At 41.7% G+C, this 16,952-nt stretch overlaps 1 protein-coding gene across 3 annotated transcripts in view; it reads left to right on the top strand.

Moving 5' to 3' along the window:
• Positions 1-1,140: 1,140 nt before the first annotated feature.
• The window catches only part of frya (furry homolog a (Drosophila)), a 41,974-nt gene continuing 26,162 nt past the window's right edge, over positions 1,141-16,952 (top strand). For all 3 annotated transcript variants that reach the window (XM_074678916.1, XM_074678915.1, XM_074678914.1), the window contains exons 1-10: positions 1,141-1,285; positions 7,221-7,420; positions 11,830-11,883; positions 12,650-12,789; positions 12,912-13,002; positions 14,460-14,539; positions 14,632-14,712; positions 15,552-15,720; positions 15,982-16,074; positions 16,189-16,287. In XM_074678916.1, coding sequence (XP_074535017.1) covers positions 1,216-1,285; positions 7,221-7,420; positions 11,830-11,883; positions 12,650-12,789; positions 12,912-13,002; positions 14,460-14,539; positions 14,632-14,712; positions 15,552-15,720; positions 15,982-16,074; positions 16,189-16,287 — 1,077 coding nt within the window. In that variant the 5' untranslated portion in view covers positions 1,141-1,215. The remainder of the gene's footprint in view (positions 1,286-7,220; positions 7,421-11,829; positions 11,884-12,649; positions 12,790-12,911; positions 13,003-14,459; positions 14,540-14,631; positions 14,713-15,551; positions 15,721-15,981; positions 16,075-16,188; positions 16,288-16,952) is intronic.

The raw sequence follows: 16,952 nt of genomic DNA, 5'->3' as shown, positions 1-16,952 counted from the left end.
GTGCAACAAGTCAAAAACACAACCCTTGCAAGTGACAGCACAAGTCACAAGAGAACTTTTGTGTGAGCTGGTTTATTCAGCCAAAATCAAAACAAAGTCACCGCTGTGGGAAGGAGGGCGGGATCACACACACACACAAACACCCTGAATACTACACCGCAGAGCTCAGACTACACAGGCCCCGACTTGGCTCTCAGAGTCCTGGGTGCAGTAAGGACACCTGAGCTCCTGAATGTGTGTTTACACCGCACACACACACACTGCAGCCAGCAGTGTGATGGCTGCTCCATCACAGAGGGAGTTACGTAATCAAGGTCAAGTGGCTGTCGCTTGATGGACAGACAGAGTTGTGATAGGATTATACGGTGAGTGCTGCGAGGGAGAACAGGAAGTGGGAGTGGAGGATGTGTTTCAAGGGCCATATGGTTGATGACATGCATCTGTTTTAGCCTCAGAAGAATGGTGTTAATGTTGGATTCAGATGATGAATAAATAATTCTCTTTTTTTAGTCACTTAAAGGCATTTCTTTACAGTCTAAAAGGTTTTCTTATTGTTAGAAAAACTGACGTAAGTATTTAAAAGGCAGCTGTGGTTATGAAGTAAAAGGGTTAAAAGCTGACAGTCAGCCCCTGCTCATGCAGATCCCCTGTGTGCTGTTAATCCCGTCTGCTTGCTGATCACTTCACTGTCATCTTCCCTCTCCTGCTCTCCCAGATGTTCCCTGTTAAGCGTCTTTTTTTTCTCCTGGGTCCCCCCTCTTCTCCGTCTCTGATGTTGACCTGTAAGATGCTCCCAGTCGCTCTGAAAGACTCACAAGCCCAGCGCTGTCCTCATTATCAGGCCCCGGCCCGCACACAGACAAACAGTGGTTATTATTAACTGTGCTCCGCTAAGAGGATTGCTTCCTGCACTCTCAGCCTCCGCGCAGTTATTTAAAGGGAGCTTGCTTTGCCGCCCACTGCCTGCCACAGTGAGCGCGAGAGAGAGGGAGGGCTGATAGCCAGGGACGGGACACAAGAGGAGGGGTAGAGCAGATCTGGTGTGTTTTCTCAGTGTCTTGTCAGTGCAGCATTGTGCGTCACAGAGAGGTGACAGCAGGCGCGCATTACCTGCTGGTCCGTGCTCTGCTGCTGCTGCTGCTGCTGCTGCTTGTGGAAAGAAGCCGAACCTCGAGGGATCAACTAGAGGGGGGACACTCTACAAAAACTGCAGCCATGACCAGCCAGCAGGACTCAGGCTTCTTTGAGATCAGCATCAAATCCTTGCTGAAATCATGGAGCGGCAGTGAGTAGCAGTTTGTGTGTTGTTGCTGTTGCTGTTGTTGTTGTTGTGCTGTACGCTGCAGCTCCTCGGGGGAGCCTGACTTTGGAGCCTCTCTGTCCTCTTGTTGCTTGAGCTCCGAATGACAGACGCCGCAAACTTGGAGACACTGTACTTTTAGCAACGCAGCCCCACACTTCTCAAGGTTTTCACTTGTATCCTAGCAACAGCAGAGACATAACCATCTGGCTGAAGTTATCCTATAGGAAGAAGTTTCTCATCACGCTGCAGTGTGTGTTACTATTACTCACATCATACTGTGTATTTTAAGTTTTCCTGTTGATGATTCAGCATCTTATTTCTGCCGCTTCACTTTAAAGTCCATCCTGATTTTGCTTTAGCCTAAGAGTCCCTGACAGCCGCTGAATAGCTCTTATTAAGTGCAAGGACACAGTAATAGGATTAGCGGAGGTTCAGCTCGGTTGCATATTCTGTCCAGAGCTCTCAGCTTCACAGACATCCATCCGGCCCATGTGGAAGGAGAGGAGGAGGAGGCCCTCTGCATCTTATACCTGCATAATGCTGTTTCATGTTGGATTTAAGATGTGGATGATAAATATTGATTACTTCAGGAGGAAAAACAAACAGACTTGAAGAAAACTAAGCTGAAGCCAAGCCAGGAAGGAGATCCTCAGCCTGTGAAACACATGCAGTGTAGGAATCTAATTAAAACCCAGAACTGGAGCTATTTCACTTGAGGCAGGCTGAGCTAGCACGTGTGCATCTCCTGAATCTGAATGTAAAGAGACACCACAGGACATGCTGTCCCTGTATACACACTCTACATTGAGCCATCTCCTGATGATGTTGCATAATCCCACAGTGGGTCACTTTGCCGATAAATCACACAGGCAGTCTTTGTACTGAATCAGCAGCACTGACCCACAGATATAAATTTAACATTTTCATTTAGAGAAATGTTCTTCTAATCTCATCTCTCTGCTCCCTTTTAAAACAGATGTTATGTAATGAATCATAAGATGGCACCAGAGACAGTGTGGTGTATAAATTGTAAAAGCAGAAGGATGTTTCATGAACAAAATAGATGGGTGCACTTTATTGGTCCTTAGCTGGGAAAATGAGAAAAAAGAAATATTAATTTATCTTTACCTTCTGAATATGTTAAAATTAAAAATGGTGGATAAGTGCCTGTTTTGTGTCTCCCTTTGGTGCATTTGATACTGTTTGCACACAGTGTAAACAAAGTCAAGGCCCTTTTTAGACCCCGGTGCCTCATCAGTCAGTGTGTTCAGCTCAGCACTAATAAAACAGTGACAACCAGCAGCACAGAACTGGCATTGTGCTGCTGCTGCATCAAGTCTGGTGTTCAAACAGCCTAAAGGCTGGTCCAGCTTCAGCCAATCAGAGCAGGAGATGATCTGCAGTGAGCTGATCACGGTGCTGCCCTCCTGATCAGAGGTCAGATATGTTATTCGGTTCACTGAGCATTTATTGAGTGTTAAAGAATCTGGTCTGCACATTTTGTGTTTCTTATTTTCCAGTCAACAAGTGCAATATGAACGCCTTGTTACAGAGAATAGTGTGCATTGGACAATGGATAACATCCCAGAACTGGCACCAGCAAAAAAAAAATCCTGTATGACTAGAGACAAATAGTAGATGTTAATCAGAATTAAGTGAAAATTGTCTGAAATGTTCTACAGGCCTGTTAAGCGTGATGTTAGTCTGATTTAACCCCACAGAGCCCTGCAGCAACGCTACAATTTGCATATCAAGTTTTGATTGGCAATAGATTTAAAACCAGATTGGAAAGATTGTACAGTTTTTTTTTAATACAGAACTCTTGGGAGTTACACCTTTATACTGCGCTCACAACATGTCCAAGAGTGCTGTTTCTTTCCACTAAAGTGTACAGAAATTCAGTGTAAATTGCAAACAACAGAATCATTATGACCCACATCTCTTCTTGTGTTGAATACATTTCATCCTATTTAATACATTTCCATTTTTGAGGGACACAGCCGTGTCATTTCTGTATTTAGAACAAAAAAGATTGTAAAATTTTCTTTTTCTATGGTTTATTGCATTTTTTAGCAACTTATTTAGTTAGTCTTGACATAAGTCTATGCATTTTATTACCTCTGCCAAGGAGGTTATGTTTTGGGGAATGTTTATTTGTCTGTGAACAGCCTAACTCAAAAAGTAACATACAGATCTTGATTAAATTTTCAGGAAATGTTCAAAATGGGATAAGAAAGAAGTGATTAAATTTCGGAGGTGATCCAGATCACCGTCTGCATCCAGGATTTTTTTAAAAGGATTCTTTATCATTGTGAGATAGGGCCGTTTCCACCATATGTGTATATTATGCCACGATAAATGGTCAGATTGCTTTGCAAAACAATACAAGACAAGGTCACCAATTTCTGACAAATGTAAAAGTATGATCCAGATCCTGGCAATATTCTGGATACTAAGATCTGGAATATGAAATATGTACTGGGTCATCATAATTTTCAACACTGTCAGGTAACAAATTAATGCACGAACCTGCAACTAACACCAAATTGTAGCCACCAGTCCGCTGAAAGGGAGTATAACATTAAAGTAGGACTATAGTGTTGCGTGACAATCACAGGCTGCTTGGTGGAGGTCTGTGCTCTTTGAGTGCTTTTCTAGTTAAAATTTAGGATGTAAGGGTTGTATTGAGTAAAAGCAAAAGTTTCATGCAAAAAAAGACTCTACAGCATGTAAAAATGTAACAATATGCTCTGATTGACTTGGTATGGCAAGTCATAAAGGGTTAAAAGATTTCTTCTAAGTTTGGCCTCCTCTTCAGAGACGTCTCTAATCATTCCCTTTCTCTCATTCCTCGCCTCTCAAACTGTGAACTCCTGATAGTGTGAAAGTATTTACATGTTATTGCTTCATTAGCTCCAGCTGTTGCTTCCTCTTTTGATAAATATTTCCACCAAGAATAGTTCAGCTTCAGTGTGCCAGACTAACAGGCAGTTTTGAGTTGAATTTGTTTAAGCAGATGAAGTCATATTTAATGTAAAAGCTTTGATGACATAAAGGTTTTATTTTCATATGGAAATACAGTCGGGATAATTAAATAGTAAACGGACTCGGGTTGTTAACAGGGGCCCTGTTTTTTCTCTATGACCCTGACTTTATGATCCAAACCTGGCTACAAAATTTCCCAGTTACTGCTCATGACGCAAGCAGCCACCTTTAGCTGAGCACCTGAGAACAGTGCCTCTTTATTTTCTTACAGGAAGTATAAAATGTGAATACTGTACAGTGCTGGATGAGAGGTGATGTAGGTAATGATTTGCAGTTTCAAAGCATGCACGCCGGCTTCATGTGCCAAAAGTGCAGCGTCAATGTTTCTCACTGCAGCTGCATGAAGAGCTCCCAAAGGTCCATGTTGACACTGGAATTTCTGCTCCAGTAAAAGAGGTCAGTGGTATCTAAATATCCTCCCACTCTGTTCACAAACGGCTGCTAAAGTGGTTTGTTTACTCAGCGAGACTGTCTCTGAGGACGCATATAGGGAGCTGCATTCTTTTTACGTGTGTGTATGTGTGTGAATGTATATGTGTGCAGAGACACTTGTTAACTTGTTTGCATTGTCCTCTTGGGAGCACCACCATGCTCAGGGTGTTTCCAGCACGGCGGTGATGTAATCCACGCTGTGCCCAAGCTCCTTGTTTGCAGAGTCACATGTCGCGTCTGAGGCTCCGTACAGAGAGACAGAGAGGGCAGAACTGGACACTGGTTGCTTTCTCTTCCTCACATCTTAAATTTAAGCCATAAAAATGGGACAAAGTGTGTGAAATGGAACATGAATTTTGGTTAATTAAGTGTGAAAATGATCAGAAGTGGTTTCTTTAGCTGAGTGTAAATCTTGAAGTATGCTGAAAAAGATTTTAGTATCAACAAATAACTTGTCTGGGAACGCAGAATTGCCTGATCAGGAATAGTGTTGACACTCTGTTGCTTTCTGCTTCAGGATCACAGAGGTGGAGGAAAGGGGAGGGCTGCTCCGTCAGTATGGTGTGTACCCCGGGATAAATATAGACACATAACTATGCCACCATAGCATGTAGGCCCTCGTCACTGTGCTGTGCCTCAGCTAAAAATTCCTGCCTGACCTTCACTCTTGGAAGGCACCGCTTGGTCACAAGGCAAGAGGAAGCCATAGCAGAAGCTGCTCAGAGAAAGAGACGGGGAGAGGGAGAGGGTTCCCATACCAAACACTACTCCCACTTTCATAAAGCACACTCGTTGTTGGCTCTCCGTGCGCCATGGAAACTATGCCCAGCAGGACACAGCCTGCTGACACAAAAGACATGGACGTTTGTGGATTTTACTAGCGTGGATTAGTTTGTTTTTTTTTTAATTCAGGACAACCCTGGACACCGTATCCTCCTTCCCCACGATGGACAGGACGGCCGTGTGCTGGAGCAAGGCCAGCGTCATCAGCTTCATCAAAGGCCTGGGTAGGTGCCGGGCAGCCGTGAGTGAAGGAAGCATGTTCTGAAAGCTGCACAGGATCATCACACGTGCCGGGTGTTCTTTGACACACATCCGAAGAGTGTGTGTGTCCCAGAAAGATCTGAAGAAGAAGACATTTTTACTAGACCTGTGACTAAAATTTCCCTCTCATTTCTGACATTCAGTTGTATTTGGAGTCTCCTGAAACCACCTGTGGATGCGTGATCATTTTCAGCAAACACAATTCATTAAGAGCTACTTCTATCCTCTCAACCTTTGATCTGAATGAAAATTGATGTTTCTGCTTCTGATTTGTCTCCTGGCAGACCGCAGGGGTCATTAAATTAAATTACTGGTTGTCTGATTCCTCTGCTGAATACATGCAATAAGTTTTCATCTTGTCACAACTTGACTACGTGAACATGAATCACGGAAATTACAAGATCTGCTTCACAGGTTGTGCTTTAACAATTTGCAGGTCTTCTGAATCTCTGCTGAGCGATAAACTCAGCTTGAACCAACTTCACGATAAGAAAATGAAACAACAACAGCTTTGTCGATTCAGGAAACTCTCATTGTAAAATGTGCAGGGCTTGTGTTTATGTTTATATCTTGTTGAGCTCCAGCCAAACAAGTGTTTCTCTGCAGAATGTGTGCCAGTTTCTAACTATAATCTCATCAAAAGTAGATATCCCTGATTTTGAGTTGTGATGTCGTACAGGTGCAGGCTGCACAGCTGCTGTTGTGCTCTCTGTCCCGTCACATTTATTTATTACGCACATATTGGACTTTTACTCACACAGAATTCAGGAGCTGAGAAAATGTGGTTCCAGTCGCGAGGCAGTAAGTCTTTTCAGTCTGGCCCAAACCTCTGAATATTTTACACTCCAGATTTACGGCAATGTGTGAGGTGGACAGTTAGGACTTATCTCACACTTGTAATGAGGTGTTTCTATGCTGTTCTTTACTATATTTGGCACTTTTGTGTCTGGACTCAGCAGAGTGTGTCACCAAGGTAAAATTTAACCAGTGCAGGGTTTAATGGCCTGAGCGAGCTATCTGTGATTAAACGTACACCACAGCATAACCCACGCCGCAGGACGGTCACATGCACAAGATTTCTGCTTCCCTCAAAGGGCAATGACATGTTTGGTACGAAATGAAAACACCAGCTGCTGGCCATGGAGCTTTAATTTCCATGTGTGTTGTGTTCACTGTAGCAGGGGGAAAGAAGGAGCCGCATCAGGGCAGGCCGGTGCCCTCTGGACGGTCTCCCTCAGGAATGTTCAACATGTCAGGAACTTTATGTCCATGTTTGGAAGCCTTTCAGTAAAACTCTGTCCGCTGCTCTTTCTTTGTGGCTGATCCTGTCCCACTCCTTTGTGCTTGAATTAGCAATGTTTGGCTCATCATCTTATTCTTTCTGTTGTTTCCACAGCCTCACCAGTGGGGAACGGATACAGTAAACCCCCTCTTCCTCCAGTCTGCTGTCCCCAAGGAGAGAAGGGTCCCCCAGCCATGATGCCCATCAGCATCGACCCGGAAAGCAAGCCGGGCGAGTACGTCCTCAAGAGCCTGTTCGCCAACTTCACCACCATATCAGAGCGCAAGATACGCATCATCATGGCCGAGCCACTGGTGAGTGTGCAGAGAGCGGCTGACTGGCTGTTTTTACCTTGTTTTTAAGCATCAGGGAAGAAGTTCAAGAGCAAGCTTTGGTGATGTTTTGAGGAATTTGGTCAAACCATTGGTGCTCTGTGGTGAGCTTTATCACTTTTTGTTAGACAGTCTCAGTTAGGCCTGTCACGATAACAAATTTTGCTAGACGATAATTTCCCAAAATATTGCCGATAAACGATATTATTGTCAATATTATTTTGATTTTTTCCATTTTTTTTCCATTCCATTTTCCATTTTTTCATTGATGTAATTATGATAAATGGGATAATAGAGTGAGTACACCATATCAAAAGTAAGAAACTTTAATTTCTTAAGAGTATTTAACTGTAATTAAAAGGTCAGGATCTTTTAAATAAAATAAATTAAACAAAAAATATAATATATATAACAAACAAGAAAGAGAAAAAAAAATACAGTGAAAATGAAATGGACTCTCTTTTAGGGAAAAAATACATGTCAATGAGAATAATTAATACTAATCAAAAACAACAAAACATAGACCCTGTCTCTAAAGAAAAAACAACCCCCCCCCCCCCCAAAAAAAAAAAAAAAAAAAAAAAAAAAAAAAAAACAACAACAATAAAAAGCTATAGCCTAAATAAAAGGGAGTTTATACAGTTCCTGAATTGTTTGTAACATGTACTTTTTCCCAGTCAATCCGTACTGTCTGTCAAACATTTTTAACATTTCTGGCTTTCAACCGTATTGAAGGGCTGCATTTCTTTGGCAATGTAGCTGTCTTTGAGTGCCCACCATTTGGCGCTTTTATTTCTATTTACTTTGCAGACCAAAAGCCTCGGTAAGAGCGGATTGTCAAAGAACAAGGCTCCGCTGCACCTCCCTCTTCTTCTTCTTCGTCGCCACTATTTTCAAACAAATGCGACATATCAGCTCGTTGGTGTTCATGAGCTCACACTTTGTTCATTCTGATAAAAAACAAAACATTCCCACATTGGGACTGTGGCAGGCGGCTTAAGAACCATATCTTTCGTGCCATCACTCATATTAGCGTGTGTTTCCTCCTTACCCCTCAGGATGCTCGCTTCAGCTCTCTCCGTGTGTAAGCGCGAGCTGCCCCTTCGCAAAAGATGCCAAAGATCGCATTTTTGACAGATGCTCACTCCGTCATAAATCCGCTATAGAGCCTATGCACCCCAATGTTTGGAAAGATAGACGTAGTGAGTCATCTTCTCATTCAGCCTCTTTGGTCGAAAGAGAGGAGGAAAACAAACACACATGCGCGTGTCAGTTTATCTGGCAAACTTACTGAGGACGATATTATTTATTGTTTGGTTAATTGATGTATGGATTATCGTGACAGGCCTAGTCTCAGTTATTTTATCAGCTGGTTGAACTAAAGTACAGCAAGAAACTTAGAAAAAAGTGACAGGAAGATCCCCCCAAACTGTGATTTTCTGTGGCAGATTTTTTCCCTCTATGCTGCCCTGTCAATCATCTGGTGACCCCTTGTTGGGTGTCCTGACCCACAGGTTGTGAATCACCATAACAAGGTCAGACAGGAAGCCTGCAGACAGGCCCATAATAGGTGGCTTGACAGGGATCAATTACAGACAGTGGTAGAGGAAGGTTTCAGATTCTTTTACTTCTTAACCACTGATGTAAAACCTTGCAAATACTCAAGAAATAGTAAGAGTCAGATTGCAAAAAGAAGCAACAATGCACGTTCTGCACAAAAAGTCTTTGTTTATACATGTAGTTTATTTTTTAGACATTAATAAACAAAGAAATCATTTTGCATGTTTATGGATAAACTGTGAAACTAACCATTGGTGTAAACTGACAACAGAGCTGAATAGTTGGAGACTTCTGGTTATGTGTCAGATCCTACTGTTTTAACCAGGGAAACACTACATCAAAATTCATGACAAAAATGACAAACGTTTTGTCACTCATATTTTATGCCTATATTTTTCATACTTAGTGAAGAGAATGTCTTCGGTAGGCTGTGGTAGATTTAGAAAGGTGCCAAACAAATTTCTGAAGTACTTCTTGTCATGTGGAGGTTGAAGCAGAGCATCAGCTGTTGTGAATGACCTATGCTAACAGACGATCAGACTAACAGGGAAGGGCCTGATCCACATTACAAACTCACAGAAACTGCTCTAAAAAGTCTGAGAAAACCATATTGCTAAAATGAATTGAAAATTAAATTATTCCAGATGTGTAAAAGGGAATTAATTAAAAAGAAACTTCAGACTGAAGAAACTCAGATGAGAGAAAACTTCAGTTTAACAAACAACACAAAAACCGAAACTCTGTCATCTAATATAACTGTTTTTACATTTGCAAGAAAAATTCCAACTAAAATATCTGAAACTGAAAAAACACTCAGAGAGTGCAGACCTCCGGCAAGCATATTTTTATTGTCATACAACACTTTGGTCCTACTTTAATGTTATACTCCCTTTCAACAGACTGTCTGCTACAATTTGGTGTTAGTTGCAGGTTTGTAAGACAATTTCTTATTCCGGATTTTAGTATCCAGAATATTCTGTTCTATTCGGTTCTGGATCGTGCTTTTATCGTGACCTTGTCTTGTATTTTTGAGCAAAGCAATACCACCATTTATCATGGAGTTATACACATATGGTAAAACCCGCCCTATCTTACCATGATAACGAATCCTTTAAAAGAACACTGGATCCAGATGGTGACCTGGATCACCTCCAAAATTTAATCAATTCTTCTTTATCCCATTTTGAATATTTCCTGAAAATTTCATCAAGATCTGTTTGTTACTTTTTGAGTTATGTTGTTCATAGACAAACAAACTTTCCCAAAAACATAACCTCCTTGGCAGAGATAATAGTATAAATTCAGCCTTATGAACCCTTAAACTGTAGATTTTACCAACAAAAGTTACTCTTTATTCTTCCCTGTAATAGGGAACAACACAATGCAACAAGAGCAACACTGGATGTTTTTCTAGTTTTTGTGTCACACAAGTTGTAACAGAAGCACTTTTGGTTTTAGGGAGGGCTAACAGCTAACAGAAAATGAAATCAATGTAGAACAACCAATAATGTATCATATTCATGATTTAAAAATTGTTTAACAAAGTTGAAAAAAAAATAAAAATAAAAAAAAACATGCCCCCCCCTAAGATAGTTGAGAACTGATTAAGGTGCTGTTATCTGGCTGCTGTGGACATGTCGTCCCCAGTTTTAGGGCTGTGATTTATAGGAAGCTGTTAGTCATGGGCCGGAGTCTGCAGGGGAGTGTTAATTACCACAGGGAAAGTGTGCAAACCCTTTGTTTTGGTGTAACTCCCTCTGGAGAATTACACGGATGTGTCTGTTTTTCCTCTCACTGGAATGAGTCATTTGTTTAACTCTGTCTTGTTGTAGTGGTGTGTATCTGCTGGCCTCTTTATTCAGGTAAACTTGTTCAACTAAAGCTGTCATGTTTATAGATCTTTTTACAAAATCAGCGAATCAAAATCAGAGACAAATCCTGATTTTATTTAGTAATTTATGTAGAGAAGTTGAAGCCAAATGCTGTTTTGCTAAGCATTTAAAGGCAGACAGAACATTGACCTTTCTGCCACTCCAGCTCATGATGAGCTCCTCTGGTTTAAGCATTTGTCCGAAAACTGAAAGCTTCATCAAATATGGAGCTGAGCTGCTGTCCTGGAAAGCGCAAAGGGGGACAGCTACATAACCATCAGCCCACGCAGTGTCAGACACATCAGACAGATAGCTGTTTTAGAATAATTGCAAAGGAAGTGATGTGCTCTGATCTGCAGTTGGCCTAAAAGGGCAGGCTGGGTAGTGCAGGAGAAAATAGGCAGAGTGCTGCAAAAGCTTTCACTTGTGAAAGATTAGATTATGTGGGCCAGATGTGGATATAAAAACTTCTTATAGACTTGATTACACTAGTTCTTAAAGAAGTCAGACTTACCTAAAGATGCAAATAATCAGTAGAATTAATACTTAAATAAGTGTAGGTTTTAACCCTCTTCAATACACTCTTAATGTATTGACCCATACAATCTGCTGCTGCTGTAAAATTATGTAGAGAATCAGGAAACAGGAGTGTCCTGCGCTCAACCCAAATCCCTGACAAGTCTTTATCTGAGATGATAGAGGACTATGATAATGAAAGCTGTCATGGAAGTCCCGTCTCTAATATCTGACTGCCTGCTCACGACAGCATCACACTGACTGATGGCTTTCTCGTTAGCTCAGCTGTGGTGCTCACACACACACACACACACTCAACAGGACGTGGAGGTTTATGATTTTTAATCTAATTTCTAAAATCGTTGCCAGTTTGTGTAAAAAAAATCTGTGTAAGTAAAAACCTGCAAAGACCAAAAATGACTCCCTGTCCTCCTCTGTTTTCAGGAAAAGCCATTAACAAAGTCGCTGCAGAGAGGAGAAGATCCTCAGTTTGACCAAGTAAGTGCTGCGTTCATTTTACTGAGAGGTATAAATATGACGTAGTTAACGTTTTGTGCAAGCTCAGGTTTTATTCCATTGTCTGCAAAGTGTTATATAATAGAGAGTAATTAACAGTTGGGCCGCTCCCTTGAAGAAAGTATGCAAGTCACCTTTCATGTTTTAATCCAGCTCTAGTACGATGCACACTTACATAAAAGCGCTGCACACATCCATGGAGCTCTTTCACATCCAGTGAAGGGCAGGGGTGTTTACCTTGTGAGCTGGCACCAGCTCTGTGCTAGGTGTGTCCTGCAGGTCTGTGGCTCTGCAGAGAGGGCTCTTTCACAGCCACAGGAGTGTGTTTGTGCTGCTGCGTGAGGCCATTCAGCTGCCACACAGAGCCAGGATTCTTCTCCAGCCTCGTGCTGAATGAAGGGCTCGCTGTGTTCCCCGGCCTGACCAGGCTCTCCTCCCTTCCTGTGTGCCCGTCCCCATCCCACCCGTTCCTTCCTTTCCTTCTCCCTCCCCCTGGTCTCAGGGTGGCTGCCCCATGCTGCACCTTTCTCCCTGCGTATAATCTCTAAGAAGACTGGTTCCCCTTTAATCTGTAGCTTTTGACCTCTAAGTTTCCTGATTTTGTTTGGTACTCCTTGTTTTTAGAGTGTAGGAAACATTAAATTTGATTAGATCTTCTTGTGCTGCTTAGATTTTGGTTTAAATTGCTGCACAAATAAACAAAGGAAGCACTGATTAGTATCTCAGTGTGTATGTCTCTCTCTTTCAGTTGATAAGCACCATGAGCTCGCTGGCTGAGTACTGTCTCCCCTCCATACTGCGCACCCTCTTCGACTGGTACAAAAGACAAAATGGACTCGAGGAGGAGCTGCACGAGTACCGACCAAGAGCAAACACCAAGTCCAAAAAGTGAGACATGCAAAATAAATCCTTTCAGAAATAATGAATCATGTGTGAAAAAACAGAAAAGGACATCACACAATCTGTGTATTAATAGCAAACCTGTTGCTCTTCATTTTTCTTTCTTGCAGTGATGAGCAGCAGAGAGATTATCTACTTGAAAGGAGGGATTTAGCCATCGACTTCATCTTCTCTCTTGTACTTATAGAGGTTTTGAAACAGGTGACTGGAGTAACTCTGTTGTGTGTGTTTTAATCTTATTATTTGCTTAAATACAGGGTTCACTTTCAGTCTGGCATGGTTTGCTAAGCTTTTGTAGACATTTTAAGGGACAGAACAGTAATTAAAATTCAATATTCTGCTTAAAAATGCTGGATTTTTAATATAATTTGCTTTTTTAGTGGCCCAATTACACACGTCTACTGAAATATTTTACAAAAGAAGCAATTATGTTCTCATATCAAACTTTAAATGGGAATGCAAATCACTGCTAGATTTAACGACAGCAGTGTCATTAACTTGTTTTTGTCCTGCACAGTATGAAGGGATCCATCTTATTCGGGAGTGTACCTGTGCCCTCTGACCTTTGACTTTGTTTATGCATAAATATTGAACACAGTTTGCTGTAAAGATAAACATGTCTGGGCTGAAATGTCATCAACAACTTGTTTGCTTGCTGCAAATATCAGAACAAGCGGCAACCTCTGGTCTAAGAATAGAGACAATGTGGAAGTGCTAAAATCTGCTTTTTTTTGAGTGTCCGCTTGGGACTGGCTCCAGAAGTATCGTAAGTCACATACACACCAAACCAAAAAAAGATGTTTTCAAAGCAGAAATTAACCTATTTACAGCCTGATTCGAAAAACGTCTCCTGTCAAAATCGCCAATTTTACTAGCTGCACACACTGTATGGGGGTAAATCTTTTCTAACTCTGCAGTTCAGAGGATACTAAGATCACAAGCTCACCCAATCAGAGGCACACCTCAGGTCATGTGACTGACAGTTAGCGGTACGCGAGGCCCTTGCCACTCCCAATATGGCCGTGATAGCCGATGTGCTTAATTTTCTGTTTTAGAAACAGACAGGAGACATCCTGGAGTACGTCCATGTTGTATCAGAATCAGAACCCAAATTGGTTCATTGCCAGGTTGGTTTTCACATACAGCAACTTGTTTTGGTCTTTTTGGTGCAAAGAAACAATGAGAAAAGAAGAAGAAGAAGGATAAAAAATAATGCAATACAAAAATGTACAGTTGTCATAGTAGACGAGTTGTGCAGGAATGTCTAAAGCTTTGATGGAGTGTGATGTTTCTTAGTATAAATCATACACACTGTGCACAAAGACCAACAAGAACCAAGTCCAGTCTGCATAAATGTAACCTTTTTAGTTAAATTTGAGGAGCTATATGGTAACAGCAGCAGCCTGTAATATTAGGAAAGAGTGGGTCCGAATAGGATTCTGTGTTGTGTGTCATTTGGGCGGAGAAGGGGAAGTCATTGATGAGGCTATTAGCAGAGGAGCTCGAGCTGTGTCTAAGTTTCTACAGGTGGTTACCAAAAAGCTGCATGAACCCTCTAAATAAACTTTACTTATGTTGAGCTGAAATCATTTCCTTGTAGAGATGTTGTTAAGTATTTTTCCTCATCCACTCTGTTTTCCTGTTTGTGTCTTATCTAGATGCCTCTCCATCCGGTCCTGGACAATTTGGTCAATGAAGTTATTAATTTAGCCTTTAAGCACTTTAGACACAAAGAAGGGTAAGATCTCATCTTTCTCCTCCTGTCTGCGTACTTTGTGTAACAGTTTCAGCATCTCTCATGATTTTTTTTCTGTGCCTTCTGTCCCACAGGTATCACGGTCCAAACACTGGCAACATGCACACTGTAGCAGACCTCTATGCTGAGATCATTGGCGTATTAGCCCAGTCAAAGTGAGTCCTGAAATAATTCAAAACCAGTCTTTCCCTCTTCATCCTCTCCTCATATTCTGCTCTGTTGATCTTTGGGTTTGTGCCACTTCATTGTGGTGTTACCATTTTCAAAGCCTTCCTGCAAAACATTTCCCGCTTCAAGAGACTGGAACGTACTAGAGGAACGACACACTCGTGGACAGGTCCCCCTCACACCAAACTAGGACTGGAAATTGATGTCTTTCTATTTGAAGTTTTCAGATCACTGCTGCAAGGAAAAATACCTTAAAATAGAGATATGGTCGTTGAAGGCACTACATACCTCCTGACCAAAGTGTTAGCTGCTGTATATCCTGACAGGGATACTAAGCAGAGAGGACTTAAAGCTATTTGAGTTATACTTTGAGGTAATTCAATGAATCATGGATTATTTTAAATATAAAAACAAACAGATCGCTCCTCTCACTGGCAGAGCTGTGCTCAGTAGCTGGAGTTCTCTGAGCCCCCGCTGAGGAGGTAAAGAGATGCATATGTGAGCTCCCATGATGAATTGTCTTCTAAATTTAGACCAGCTGAAGAATCCCGTCTCTGGTTCAATTTGGGCAAGGGATCAGGTGCTGGATGAAAGGTTCATCTTAGGACACAGGCTCACACTCTCCATTTTTAGGCTGAGACAAGGGGCCTGATTATTTTGGGAGGCATGCCCCTTGAAAATTGTCACTGTATTCTCACAGCGTCACGACGCTGAACAGAGGAAGTTTTCTGAGGAAGTGCTGGTTTGGGTTTTTGTTAGACTGTGCTATGCAGGCTTGTCTTTTTATAGAACCACATTCAGTGTCTTCTTCTTTTTCCTCGCTAAGGTTTCCTGCTGTGAAGAAGAAGTTTATGACAGAGCTGAAGGAGCTGCGACAGAAAGAGCAGAGTCCATATGTAGTCCAGAGTACCATCAGCCTCATCATGGGGGTCAAGTTTTTCCGGATCAAGATGTACCCTGTTGAGGACTTCGAAGCTTCTTTTCAGTTTATGCAGGTACAAAAAAAATTCCAGGATGTCTGAAAGGAACAAGTATTGATCAATGCCTTCATATTTTACCCAAACAAGGTTTTTGATGCAAGTTAAAAAAAACAAAAGCAGTACACAGTTTTTTTCTTTAACACACTGAAGTCTTTGGAAATGTAGAGGGAGTTTTAAGAAACTCTTAAAGTTGGCACTTCCTGAGCATTGACTCTAGGCATTTTTGTTTGTGAATTTTATCGAGGCTTCTCAAACTGTTTTCTGTCTTTTCCAAAGGAGTGCGCTCAGTATTTCCTCGAAGTGAAGGACAAGGACATCAAGCATGCCTTGGCTGGTCTCTTTGTTGAAATTTTGGTTCCTGTTGCAGCAGTAAGTGCTATTTTTTGCAGCATGCATTTATAAATCATCACATAATGTTTTATTGACACAGGGAAGGGAACTGCTCTGTGCCTTGCTCAGTGACCGTGTTTGATGTCGTTCCAGGCCGTGAAGAACGAGGTGAACGTACCCTGCCTGAGGAACTTTGTGGACAGCTTGTATGACACAACCCTGGACCTGTCCTCCAGGAAGAAGCACTCGCTGGTTGGTTACTCTGCAGGAAACAAACTGACTCTGATAGTTAGCTTTGTGTCCTTGTGTGGCCCTGTGTGTTTCTGGACACCGCTTTGTTTTCATCCTGACACCCTCTGCTGCATGCACAGATTGTCCAGATGCCTGTGGTCTCTGTGAACCTTCAAGCACTTCAAAGTCACTCTTGTTTTATGCGTTGTCCACACTACAAATAATTTATGGGGGGAGGGAAGCTGCTTTTTCGAAGAATTATATGAACAGTGAAAACATAGCAGGCTTTAAGCGTAGTGCTATAATGTGTGTTATGTCACCTCCTTGTAACGTGGCTTCAGGAAGCATTCACAGCAGCAGCTTGCAGTGAAATCAAGAGACAACAACCCTCATGGAACAACACATGGCTCTTACAGGAGCTCTACAGTCCCCTGAGGCAGCGAGTGCGGCTGAGAGTCTCTTTTATGAGCAGTGCATCGTCAGCAAAAAGCATAACAAAAGAAACAACCTCAAAGAAAGCAAAGAAAACTGGTTTTACATTTGAAGTGCAATCAGGTTGATGAAGTTAATGTGAAATTATTCAAGTCATCTGGTTAAAGGACAGCCTTGAAAAAAAAAATAATTGGTTGTTTTAAGCTTTTATCTTTAATTTAAAGGTCTGTGTTTGAAAGAATAGATGTAAACAT

Source organism: Halichoeres trimaculatus, unplaced genomic scaffold (genome assembly GCF_033239565.1).
Source record: "Halichoeres trimaculatus isolate MK-OKI-2021-1 unplaced genomic scaffold, fHalTri1.1 fHalTri1_scaffold_9, whole genome shotgun sequence".
Lineage (NCBI taxonomy): Eukaryota > Metazoa > Chordata > Actinopteri > Labriformes > Labridae > Halichoeres > Halichoeres trimaculatus.
The sequence above is the reverse complement of the archived record's forward strand: the minus strand, read 5'-3'. Positions and strand labels throughout refer to the sequence as shown.